At 36.5% G+C, this 12,500-nt stretch overlaps 1 protein-coding gene across 1 annotated transcript; it reads right to left on the reverse strand.

The window, feature by feature from the left end:
* Nucleotides 1–591: 591 nt before the first annotated feature.
* Nucleotides 592–7,614, reverse strand: LOC116255955 (classical arabinogalactan protein 9-like). The gene is made up of 4 exons (XM_031632048.1): nucleotides 7,377–7,614; nucleotides 3,533–3,787; nucleotides 2,004–2,123; nucleotides 592–794 (listed from the first exon to the last, which is right to left on the reverse strand). Exons 1-4 carry the CDS (start codon nucleotides 7,549–7,551, stop codon nucleotides 592–594), a joined length of 753 nt encoding a protein of 250 aa, XP_031487908.1. The 5' UTR covers nucleotides 7,552–7,614.
* Between the last annotated feature and the right edge of the window lie 4,886 nt (nucleotides 7,615–12,500).

Raw genomic sequence — 12,500 nt, forward strand, 5'->3', positions numbered from 1 at the left:
TTTTGAGCTGCATTGAGATTTAGGTGGGGTAGGATACACCTATCAATTGAAGTGTTATAGTTCTACCGTTTACGACAAATTGATGACAAACTTTCTATGTAACCACCTACTCAACCTGCTATGCTACTTTAGTTTTGTTGTGTTCACTGTTTGTTTTAAATAATAAAAGGGACTACATCGCTTCCTCTGGCAGCTCATGGCTGCCCACCGGTTGTTTAGCTCAAATAAACTAATGATGAATGTGCAACTGATTTGAAAAGATGGTTTTTCCACTCATCAAACATGGGATTTTGTAGAGGCGAATGTGCATGAAAGGCATAAAGAGTTGATGACCCTATAACAATTTTACCCGTGGTGTTTTTATTTATTTTTTATAATATTTTGTTGAATCTATCCGAAAGAAAAAGGCTTAGGCTGTGTTTTATGGTTTAAAAAGTTTCTTCAAGAGGCTTAATGTTGAAATTGCATTTCATGAACTATGGACGTATTTCAAATATTCAACTGCAAAAACAAGAAAAGCCACACTTATCTGCCCTATCAAACACGGCCTTAAAAAAAAAAGAAAAACACACCAAATTAGAAAGTCTGAGGCTAGATGACCAGACCTAAGTTTTTGGTAATGCTCCGGATACGACTGTCGGTAAAGTGACATTCAGCTGCAGCCACTAGCATCGTTCCGTCGGTTGTTCTATTACTTGACACTTCGCTAGTTGCATGGCTTCCTGATTCTTTAGCCGGTGAAGTTGTTTCTTCTACAGCACTTCGGTTGCCTACATTTGCTGGCGCTGCTGGAGCTTTTATCGAGGGATGCACCACCGTCACATTAATATATATATATATATATATATAAAGAGAGAGAGAGAGAGAGGGAGAAAGAGAGAGAGAGAGAAGCCAATCGGTGGCTGACCGATTCGATGGCCATCGTTATGATGCCATTGGCCAGCTTGTAGTTATATTTTACAATAATTTAAGATATTTTATATCTTTTTCAAAAACAAGCTCGCTGGAGGATAGGCCTCCTACCTTTTATTAATGAAGATGATGACAGATGTGTCATGTTTTTGGTTGAAATGCAATGACCTAGTTCGTGAAGAAACTGTGTCGTGGCTTATAGAAATCACTTGATTGGAGTAAAAACAAAAGTCCAGGCAATATGTTCAACCCTCTCAACAAGTGGCATTTCACTTTATTTTACTCAAGTCATGAAAAAATGATTTTAATTTTGTTTTTCTGTGAGTGAAAGGTTAACAATCCACCACTCATAAAAGAGATCTATAACCTTTCCCGTGTCCCCTTGCCTTTAAGTTTTGGGTTTATGATACTCCCATCAACTAAAGCACTATTGTGATTCTACTGTTTACAATCCATGAACATGAGGATCTAACCAACTACATGCCTTCTAACCAACTATGGTACATTAGTTTTGTTGTGTTGACTGATTCATACATACAAAGAGAATGTATCACTTCCTCTCTATGCTCATGACGTGGCATGCTCCAGTTGTTTCGTGCAACTCATTTAGTGAAGGATGGTTTTTCCAATTATCAAACTTTGGATTTTGTACAAGGAGAACATTAAAGATATCAAGAGTTGAACACTCTATATCAGTTTGACCAGTGGTGTTGTTTTCTTATTTCTTTTCATAATTTGGTACTGGCTGCTTCCTGTTGACCTTCAATCACAAAAATAAGGCTTAGGCTGTGTTTTATTGCATAAAAAGCTTTTTCAAGGTGGCTTGATATTGAAATATTTTTTAAGAACTAGGGACGGATTTCAAATACTTAACTGCAAAATCAAGTAAAACAATACTTATCTACCCCATCAAACACGGCCTTAACAAAAAATAAAAAATAAAAATAAAAATAAAACGCACCAAAGAAAGTTTAGGGCTAGAGGGGAACAACATGGCAATCCAAAGCAGATGCATATGGCTTCTTAACCACAGAGGCCCCCGATTAGGAATGTCGTCGAGCTAATTAAATAGTATGTACCAGCTGAATTACCTGGTTGCTCTTGATCTCCTTCTGCTATCTTCTGCTTGTACTTTAACATGACGGCGACTCCGATTAATGCAATCACTGGAACAGCGCCTACGACGGAGCCTACTATGGTGCCGAGGTGGACTTCACCAAAAAATGGCGCAGGAAAAGTTTGTCAGATACATCGTGATATTATAGTCTCGCTGTAGCAACTAGCAATTGCTGACGGTCAAGGATAAGCGACCATTGAGGACAGACTGTAGAAGCTAGTTGATCTGGAGCTCGGCTCCAGTCTTCTAGGCTTCGCCTGAACAAAAAGTCAAGGTCGATCGAGGCAGAGCTCTCAAAAACTCTGCCTCATCAACTCCAAGCAGTATAGAAAAACCTAAAATTGTTTAAAAAAGTAAACAATTGGTTTTGAAAATATTACCTTAGAATGCTTAGATTGTTCAAACGGTGAAATAGTCTGCACATACTGGCCCTACAAAATCATTTGATTCAAAAATACTATAGATCTGCAGAACCTTTTTTTTTTCTTTTTTATGTAGAGTGTGGTCAGGGTCGGCAGTAGTACACGGTATGAGTGAATCAAATGGTATTGATGCTGCGAAACAATCTCTTGAATATCTTTTCCCTAGTAATCCGCCCAAGTTATCATTGGACGTTACGTGGAAAGCGAAAATCGATAATGAGAAAGTAAAGCAGTGGATGGATTCCAGATTGTTGACAAATCTAATAAAGTAATGTGGTAGGCCTTCCGAAAAGACTTGACTTATGATCCTCTTGAAGAGAAAGCGTGCTGCTTCCCTTTATAAACATAATTACTGGTGAAAACATGAAACCAGCTGACTGTACTCACATAATAGGGCTTTTCACTTGTCCAAAACCTTAAAATCATTAATATAAATATATGTTACCAGATGTATGAACAAAATCACTCTTCAAGAATTCACACAACAAGAGGCTGACTATGTGTCTTGCAAAATCTTTGATACATGAAGAAAATTTTATCCGTAGCTTCATTCTTGCATTCTTTTGGGCATCAATGAACATTACATTTGTATGGTTAGTTTCATTTAAAATCATTTATGCATAGGAAGCTGGGTGGAACCAAAAAATTCTGGCAGAGATATTAGTTATAAAATTATAAATTTTGAAAGGACACTAATAGATAAATGAGAAAAATTGTCCTGAAATACCAATATAAAAATATGAATTTTTGTGAGCCTATGTGGGCCATCGCCTTCACAGTGCCCATGCTTGTCACCACCCTTAGTGGGAAGAAAGATTTTTCTTTATCCTGCTGCTACTGATCGACCAAGCTAACCTCTAGCTTTTAAGCTATTTGGATGGGAAATAGACGGATTATAATTGAATGTGTCGAGAGACGGAAAAAAATAACAAACGGATTTGGAAAACATTAAGAGCAAATTTAGAACAAAGGTGAAAAATTGTATAGCTGGGATTACTACACCAAAGCTGTTCAAGTTGGCCTCTATCTGCACAATTATACATTAAGGTAGGAGCTGGATTGGCTAGGAAAAACAACCCACCTGGGGGGTCTGGTGGTGAAGGTGGGGGAGGCAGTACATATTGCTCAGGCGACCGAAAAGGCCAATCCGGAGGCGGGGGAGGCGGTACATATTCCTCAGGCGATGGAAAAGGCCAATCCGAAGGCTGGGGAGGCAGTACATATTCCTCAGGTGGCGGAGCAGACCAATCCGGAGGCTGGGGAGGCGGTACATATTCCTCAGGCGGCGGAGCAGACCAATCCGGAGGGGGCGGAGGCGGTCCTTCCTGCGGAAAATCTAGTAATGAAAGTAGGTTATGCAGTATGGACAAGAATGACCATATTGCAGAGCATTGATTAAAGGCAGAGACATTGTTGCTGATGAAGGTTACTGCAGCGTAAGCAAAAACGAATTATACAGCAGTTACCAAATAATGTTTTCAAAATAAGAGATGTTATAGTCATCAAATCAAGAAAGATAAATCTCTAGTCTAACAACTTCTATTGTTAAGGAGCAATCTTTGAAAATCGTTGCAGAAATTCCTTATAAGTATGGACTTGCTTTATGGATTTGAAGGAGGATGGACTTCCGTGGGTAACGAAATAATGTTAATCTCTTTGAGTTCTTTTCTATTGTTATTTTATGTTTTTCGTCAGATAACTCCTGTCTAAGTTGAATTGGGAACGCCTGTGGAGAAGGTGGACACTGCCTGAGGGTAACGTTGAGCAAGTGGTATTGCAATTGCATCTGCCAAGGATCACAAACGGACTGTTGCCATCAAGACTGGTTTAGCAACTAAGGCTCCAATAAACAAATCACACCAAAATATTTGTAAAGAACAAAAGGAATAAAATACTGATAACGCTTCATGTGGATTATTACAGACGATGAAGTGAAGATAATCAATGTGGTTTAGGGGCCAAGCCAGAAAAGCTCTAACCCTGGTCATCTTTTTCCCCACTAGATATTGATGCGAAATTAGACGCCATGTGGTTCCAAATCTTCTAATTGGTGCCTACTAAAAATAGAGATGTACAATGAGTCGCCAGCCAACTGGTATCGGCTTTGAACTCGTCCATGTAAGCGTAACTCTAACTTAACTTGTTTATCAGCTTGAGTTAAAACTCGCGTTATATACGAGTCAAGTTTGAGTTACATGAGATGACTCAGGTAGTGTCTTCCAAGTTTGTTAATCTTTAAGGCGATGTTCATAATTTTTATTCATTTTAGCATCTTTTTTATGATTTTTATTTTCATTAAAAAAAAAACATGTGAATGAAATGATAAAGTATAAATGGGTCGAACTCAACTCGGCTTGCTGAAATATGTGCCCCGAGATAAGTTCAAGCTGGCTGAACTGGAACTCGGCTCATTCGTTGTACATTCCTAACCAAAAACATATTCAGCCCCACCACTAGCATAGATCCTGTCAACGTGTCCATGTGTCCATCAAGAAAGCCTACTCCTGCCGGATCACCACCACCGGTCGATGAGTCCAACCGGAACATTTGCAAAGTAATAACTGGCCCGAAAATGGATGATTATCTCTCCGTCAGGAAGGCGGTGTCACTCCCAACACCATCCGGCGGGATTGTCGCCGATGGCAAGGGAAGAGCTGCGAAGGCTGCCCTTAACAAAAGGGTAGGTGCCGAGGCTCCCCATTAGTTCATTACAAGGTCTTTCTTTCTTTCAACGGGGTGGAAACATATTTTAGAAAATATTTTTTCGAAAATTCATCCAAGGGGCAAAAAACTTTTTCTTTGTTTGATGGATTGGAAAACTTGATGGATTGGAAAACTTTTAAGAATTTGAATTTTTTTTCTTCCCGAATACTGCATTTTCAGCCCATCAAATGGGCCCTCATAGAGAGAGGGGAAGAAAGAGAGACCTGGGCCGTGCGGTTTACGTATGCCTGAAGTCAGCATTCGAGATCTTTCTCTCTCTCTCTCTCTCTCTCTCTCTCTCTCTCTATATATATATATATATATATATAACATTCTTAGGTTGTTTTTTTTTATGATAGATTTTTCTTGGGTACTTTTGGCAAAGCTTATTGCTAAAATATCAGTAAATTTTAAAAAATAAAAATACTTCAACACATTAGCTAAAATTCCAATAAACGCAAACTAACAAAAAGAGATTAAGTGCTAGACAAAATGATAAGAATAATATTTTAATGATGATAACAATTTAATTTAAGCTTAAATGTAAATTCATGATAACATCAATCTTTGAAAATAAAAAAAAGGAAAAAAGGCGTGACAAAATTATTTTTCAAGAACGTAACCTTTTCATGCTTTTTTATTTGTCACATTTTTAGCATTACAATCACTATATTTTTCATATATATATATATATATATATATATATATATATATATATATATATATATATATATATATATATATATATATATATATATATATATACTAGACCATGTAGGTAAGAGATAAGAATGAGACCCCTTAAATATGTATTAAAAAATGTTCTAAACAAAATGTAAATCTTCTAATATGTTTATAAACAATAATTTTACATAAATTATATTTTAGTTAAAACTATTTTGTAAAAAAAATTATCTCTTGTACTATCAAAATTTTGATGTCATATTCTTGACAATTAAAAAACATTATTAAAGTAAAAAATTAGCAACTTAATATATGTTTCTTATAAATTGCTTTATAAGGTTAAATTGCAGAAAAACACATTAACGATTAATTTTAATGAGTTTGGTTCTTGTCATTTACTCAAGTGGTATGATATTTACCAACTACCTATCTGAATCATTATGGTAGTCCAATCTATTGCGATGGATGGTTGAGAGAAAAAAAAAGAGAAAAAAATGAAAAAAAAAAAGAGAAAAAAATGATGTATATTTTTGTTTACAGCTTCAGTTTTTTCTCATTGTTTTTCTCTTTGATTGTTTATCACCGTAGATCTAACAACCCTCATGAGAAAAGTGATTTTGGATATGTACATATATATATTAGTCCCCCCATGTGGTATTAGATTTGAATCTTCGGGCTTTAGAGTTTCAAGTCTACCACCACATTGTATATATATTTATATATTTTATATATATAATAGTCCCCCCTTGTGGCATTACATTTGAATCTTCCGGCTTTAAAGTTTCAAGTCTACCACCACATGGGGAGACTGTATATATCAAGTGACAGGCTTTAGATTTAATGAAGGAAGGCAACCATTTGATGCAGGTAATTAAAAATGTATCGACATTATTGGCTTTAATTATAGAGGCCAGTAGCTAATGAACATGAAAACAATTTATTGAAGTAGTCAGCCGTTCTGGTCAAACCAAACTTAAGCTGGCGGTAGCTGGATCTAATCAATGGAAAGTCATTTTTTATTAACAGCTGCATAACTCAATTGTAATTTTAACAGTATAGAAAGGTTGGTTTCTATTCTAACGATGGGAAAAGCCAAGGTGTCGCCTTTGTTGGAATTTTTTATTCTCTTTCACACTGCACCAGTTATTTTCCAGCATTGACGCTAACTTCCCTTAAAGTATTGGAGATTACTTTTTACGTCCCGGCAGCCAAGAATTAGGACGTGCAATTCTCTAAGGCAGAAAGCTGGAAAATTAACTAAAAACATGCTAAATTTCGTCTTTGAAACTGGATCTCACCGCCTCCATCTCCACTATCAACCACAGCTTAATCACTTCCGAAAATCTTCTTATTTCCCCTTGCCACCTTAGAAATTAGCCTCATGAAGAATTATAACTTGTAATGCAAGCTTGAAAGCGTCTTAAAATATCGAAGATTACTTTGCACGCCCCGGTCAAGAGACGTCCAATTCTCTAAAGCGAAAAGCTGGAAAACTAGCTACAGGCAAGCAAAATTTCAGCCTTGGGGCAGTATCTCACCATATTGGCCGTCAACCACGGACATGAAAAGAGCCACAACGATCACTAACGAGAAGAGGTTCCGCCTGAAATGGATGACCATTGCCCAGTTGCCTCCGCTCCTTCTTCCTTCATAGTTCCTTCGTGTCTTCTTGAGATTGCAAGCATCGTGATCAGGAGGGGAAAGAGCAGCCATGATTCGTAAGATGAGAAAAATGTCGGTCGTTTATACTCTTCACACCGAAGCCAAATAAGCAGTGGGGCTTCGTCTCGCGCGGGCTCTCGAAAGTATACTGCTCCCCATCGAGATGGCCTACATCTACATTATTAACGGATGAAAGGGCACATCAGCAGCTGCCCCACGCAATTGACTTTGACCTGTCCCTTTCCACTTGACTTGGTCGCTTGAACGTAATGGTCTAGCTGTTCGTCAGCCACTTGCAACATCTTCACATGTTCTTCTGCTAGAAGCGCAAGCTTCCAGGTTCGCCACTCAAAAATGTCGGTCACTTGGTCATGTCATCAGAGTTCACCAGCCAAATCTGAGCACCGCAAGTGGGTTGAATCGAAATAAGCAAGACTAGAAAAAATAATTGTAATGTGGTTAGATTTAAGGAAGAATTATTCAAAATTCAAACAGACTTGTAAAAAGTCCCTCCAAAAGATCTTGCATAAATTGTGGAATTAAGTAAACCTCACACCATCGAAGTCTTGAGTGTGAGAGATCATGGATGTAGGATTCGGATCTGAAGCATGCTAAAATTCTTTTTTCCTGTCTTGCTTATTTCATTTCATGGTATTAGAGCACCATCTGCTAGGAATTTTTTTCCTGGTCTATGTTCTCCACAGCATATGCAGCTTCTTCTTAGTTAATGTTGCAAATTTTATCTCCATCAAACTTTCTCATAAGAATTATCTGCCTTAGAAAACTCAAATGTTTGGGCTCATTAAGACCGACGGCATGATGAGGTTTATTGACGAACAAGTTTGTCAGATGATGGATCACTAGATCACTATTTGAAGAAGAAATGGGTCTTGTCGTTGGACTCCAAACCCCTGCCAATGTTTCAAACGGTCTTTTAAAGGTCTTTGCTAGAAAATCAGAAGACTGAGAATTTCTTTTAAACATAAACTTGCAGATATATCAAAGTAAGACAAAGCTATCATCGAATATAGAACTTGATTCAAATAATATGTGATGAATTGGCAGCAATTGAAAAACCTTTATTGGATCGAAACAAGGCATTTTGGCTCATAAATGGCATGGGATCAGGGTGGGTCATTGATGTTGTCTCATTGATTGAAAGACACGACAACATGAAGAACCTTCATGGCCCTCAACTTAATCTTAATGCAGCCTTTGTGAGTTAGCAGGTTCAATATTTTTCCAACTCTTACAACTACAATAATAGAGCAAGTGACAAGTACAATTTGGAAGAATTTATAAAAAATTTTTGAAGTAGCATGGGCAGCAAATTTAATAGCCCTATGTGTCCCTTCTATTTAAAAGAGCATTGCATTAAACATATCTCAAGGCACATTGTATTTGATTAGAATTGCTTTCCTTTCCATCAAGGTTCGACTAGTACAACACCAAATTACATTTTTGCTCGTGAGCTTGTCTCATTTCTGCTACCCATTATAGACCCACATGATCTTGCCCGCCTACATCATGGCGAACCACAACCTCATCCTATTGATTCTAGACAGATCCAAGGCATATCCAAAACAAGCCAGATTAAATTCTAGACCCACATGATCTTGCCCAGATCGAAACAATGTATGGATCAGTATTGTCAGAAAGAATTCATTGCCATGTTGTATGCCTAGATCCCATTTTAGATTCATATCCAGATCTAAATTCTGGGTCCAGATCCAAACCATATCCAAAACAAGCATTTAAATCCAAACCAAATCCAAAATATGCTTTCATATACTAAACAGATCCAAGACATAACTTTATACCAAATCCCAATTCTAGACCCATTTGATCTAAATCCAAGCCCTGGATCCATTTTAGATACACGCGCCAAAGTATTGATTCATATCCCTATCTGGTTCCAAATTCTCAATCCAGATCATGATCGAACCATGGTATTCATATCCAAATCTATGATTCTATATCCATTCTAAATACTTAATCTAGATCCAGGTCTAGATCTGAGCGTTTGTATCCATTTCTAAATCAAAATCCATATTCAAGATTTAAATTTATTGGTTGTATCCATTTTCAACTTAAAATTATAAATTCATCCTTCTCTGGTATTTGGATCTGGTTGCAGATCTAAATTCAGTATCCAGACCCTGCACAGGCCCAAGGATGAGCCTTGATTTTTTCAATATATCCAAGATTTTTCCAAAATACCCTTATCCCCCAAATCTCCTTTATTTTTTTAAAAAAATACTATTTTTTTTGTCAAAAAATTTCAAAATGTCTTTTTTTTTTTTCTCCACTGGCCCATAGAAGATGTGGCAAGCAGACCTAGCCATGTCACGCAGTACCCGACCCACACTAGCACTAGCCAGCCGTGTCTATAAGCGTGGACAACAAGCCCGGGTACCCGTACCTGGCCCAATCTGGCCCTGGGCCCAGGCCCAAAATGGCTGACCCAATAATAAATCAGGTCAGCAGATGGTGCCGGATTGGTTTTTTAAAATTTTTTGTTATTTTTATTTAATAATAATATATATCTAATGACTATAAATATATTTTACACTCAAAAATTTTATTTTATATTTAAAAAAATATGTGTTTTATGTTAATCGGGTCAGGCCCAGGCTAGGTTTCGGGCGTCGTATTCTAGTCGGGCTGGGCTGGCTCGGTCTGCGTGTCTAGCCATATACTGCCCTAGTTGTTGGCCGGCCTGACCAGAATTGGTCAAAACAGTGGTACGGCTTGCCGGTATAGGTTTTGTAGGCTGAAGGGGCAGCCTACCTTTGGTGCTGTCAAACCCAAGGACAATCTTATTTTTGGACAGATTTTACTTTATTAATGTAATTAAGTTAATTTTATGTCAATAATGACTAGATAATTGCATTTAATGAAAAAAAAAGAATGCCCTTAGGCTTCATTCCTTTATAAGTATTTCTCATTTCTCACGTCAAACACATCAATCTAGCAATTCCTTGAGCCCTCTCTCCCCTTCTAGTCTTCTTACTCCCTTCTTTCAACTTTTATTTTCCTCCTCCTGTTTCTTAGCTTGGGTCTCTTCATTTTCAAATTGAAGCCTTCAATCTCTACCATGGAAGAGCTCGTTGAGGATTTAAAGAGTTCATCCCTAGTCCATTGAGGGGGCTATCAAGGGATCCCTTTTGTTCAAAAGAGCTGAGGAATAATCATCCATTTCTTTCCCTTCTAATCTTTCCATTTTTTGAGGGATTAAAATTACATTAAAAAATCATTTTTTTTTTACCTTCTTTACCTTTTCTTTCCCTTACATCCAAACATGGTTATTAGTTCTCCGTTCCTATCTCTTCATATTAATTAGTCATTCAAATACAGGAAATGACTTCCTTTCCATTCCTTTCCCTCCTTTCCCAGGTTGTTCCGTAAGGTATGAAGACCTCTCCTTTTTTAAGTTTTTTTTTTCTTTCTATTTTACGACAAGCCAATGAAGGTTTACAGATCCATCCGAAGCTAAAGATCTTCCCTAAAGTTCTACAAGCATGACCGATAAAAAATATAACTTCCTAATTTCTTTTTATCTATCCTTTTAACGTGGCTTTATTTTTTTTAATTTTTTCTACCTCTTAATCTCTCTTTTCATTTTTATTTATCTCTTCATTTCTCTCTTTCACAACATTTTCGTCTTTTTCTTAATCTTATTTTAAATTTTATCTCCTTATTTTGAAAGCCTTTTTCTCTTTTTGGATCTCTCTCTCTCTATATCACTTGTTAATTTCTCTCCATCTGTTAAATCTTTCTTGCTCTTTGGTTAATTTCTCCCTTTTTAATTTCTCTTTTCTTTATCTTTCTCTCTACCTCTCTTTTGTATCCCTTCCTCTCTTTTCTTTCCTCTTATTTCTCTCTTTCTCTCTGTTTCCTTTTTCTCTACTGTTCTCTCTTTATAAAATTGCCTTTCTCACATTTTTAATCTCTGCCTCTCGCATTTTTTATCTTGTTCTTTTCCTTTTCTTAATTTTGTTTTCTCTCTCATTTTAATGTCTCTCCCTCTATTTCTTTCTCTCTCTTTTCTCATCCTTATTTCTTCTCTCTCTCTCTCTTGATGTTTTTCTCACGCTTTTATAGTTTTTTCACTTTCTATTTTTTTCCTTTTTTGTCTTTATTTTTCACCCTTTAATTCTCTCTATCTATTTCTTTCTTTTTCGTTTTTTTCTTTTTCCCTATTTTTCTCTATGTTTTTCTTTCTATATGTCTTTCTTTCTACTTTGATGGCCTGTGGATATGCATTACAATGGCAACGATTTGGTGTGAGATACCTTTCATATTTCCATTATTTTGGAAACTAGGACATGCTCAACCTAAGAAAACACCTAAACAAGCTTAATGACATGTTAAGTTGTATTGAGCATGTCATTTTTTCATTTCAAAATATAAATACATCCTACATCCCATTGCATTTGTTCATTCTTAGCCTTTCCATAGCCTACCTGAACTTTTGAACACACTGTTGAGATGAAAGTTTACACCTTGATGTAGATCAAAATCTAATTTGATATCATCCTCATGAATACTTTTCTTTCAATATTTCTATCAATTTCATGTAAATACGCATGAACGCACATAAGCACATACGATCACTTCACCAAACACAAATGGAATAATGAGTGCACTTTCCATTGAATCCTAAAGAAGCTAAGACTAAATCTTATCAACATAGAAACCGGAATAGAGTTAAAGCTTAAACCTTCCTCAGCATTCAAATAAAACACTTTCTTAAATTATTATATTTGCACTTTCTTTTCAAAAACTGGATTTTCAAAATCAAGTCATTTTCGAACTTTTGTAAATACTGCAAAGCCCCTCCTCTTTTGGGCATATAATGCAGACGAACTATGGGTATCGTCCCTCCAATTCAAAATTTTATTTTCCACAAAAAAGTTTCAAAATCTTTTCTCTACAAAACATAACAAATCGAAGACATGATTTGCAAAACAAACCATTTGCAAATATGTTTTCCAACC

This window comes from Nymphaea colorata, chromosome 6 (assembly GCF_008831285.2).
Source record: "Nymphaea colorata isolate Beijing-Zhang1983 chromosome 6, ASM883128v2, whole genome shotgun sequence".
Lineage (NCBI taxonomy): Eukaryota > Viridiplantae > Streptophyta > Magnoliopsida > Nymphaeales > Nymphaeaceae > Nymphaea > Nymphaea colorata.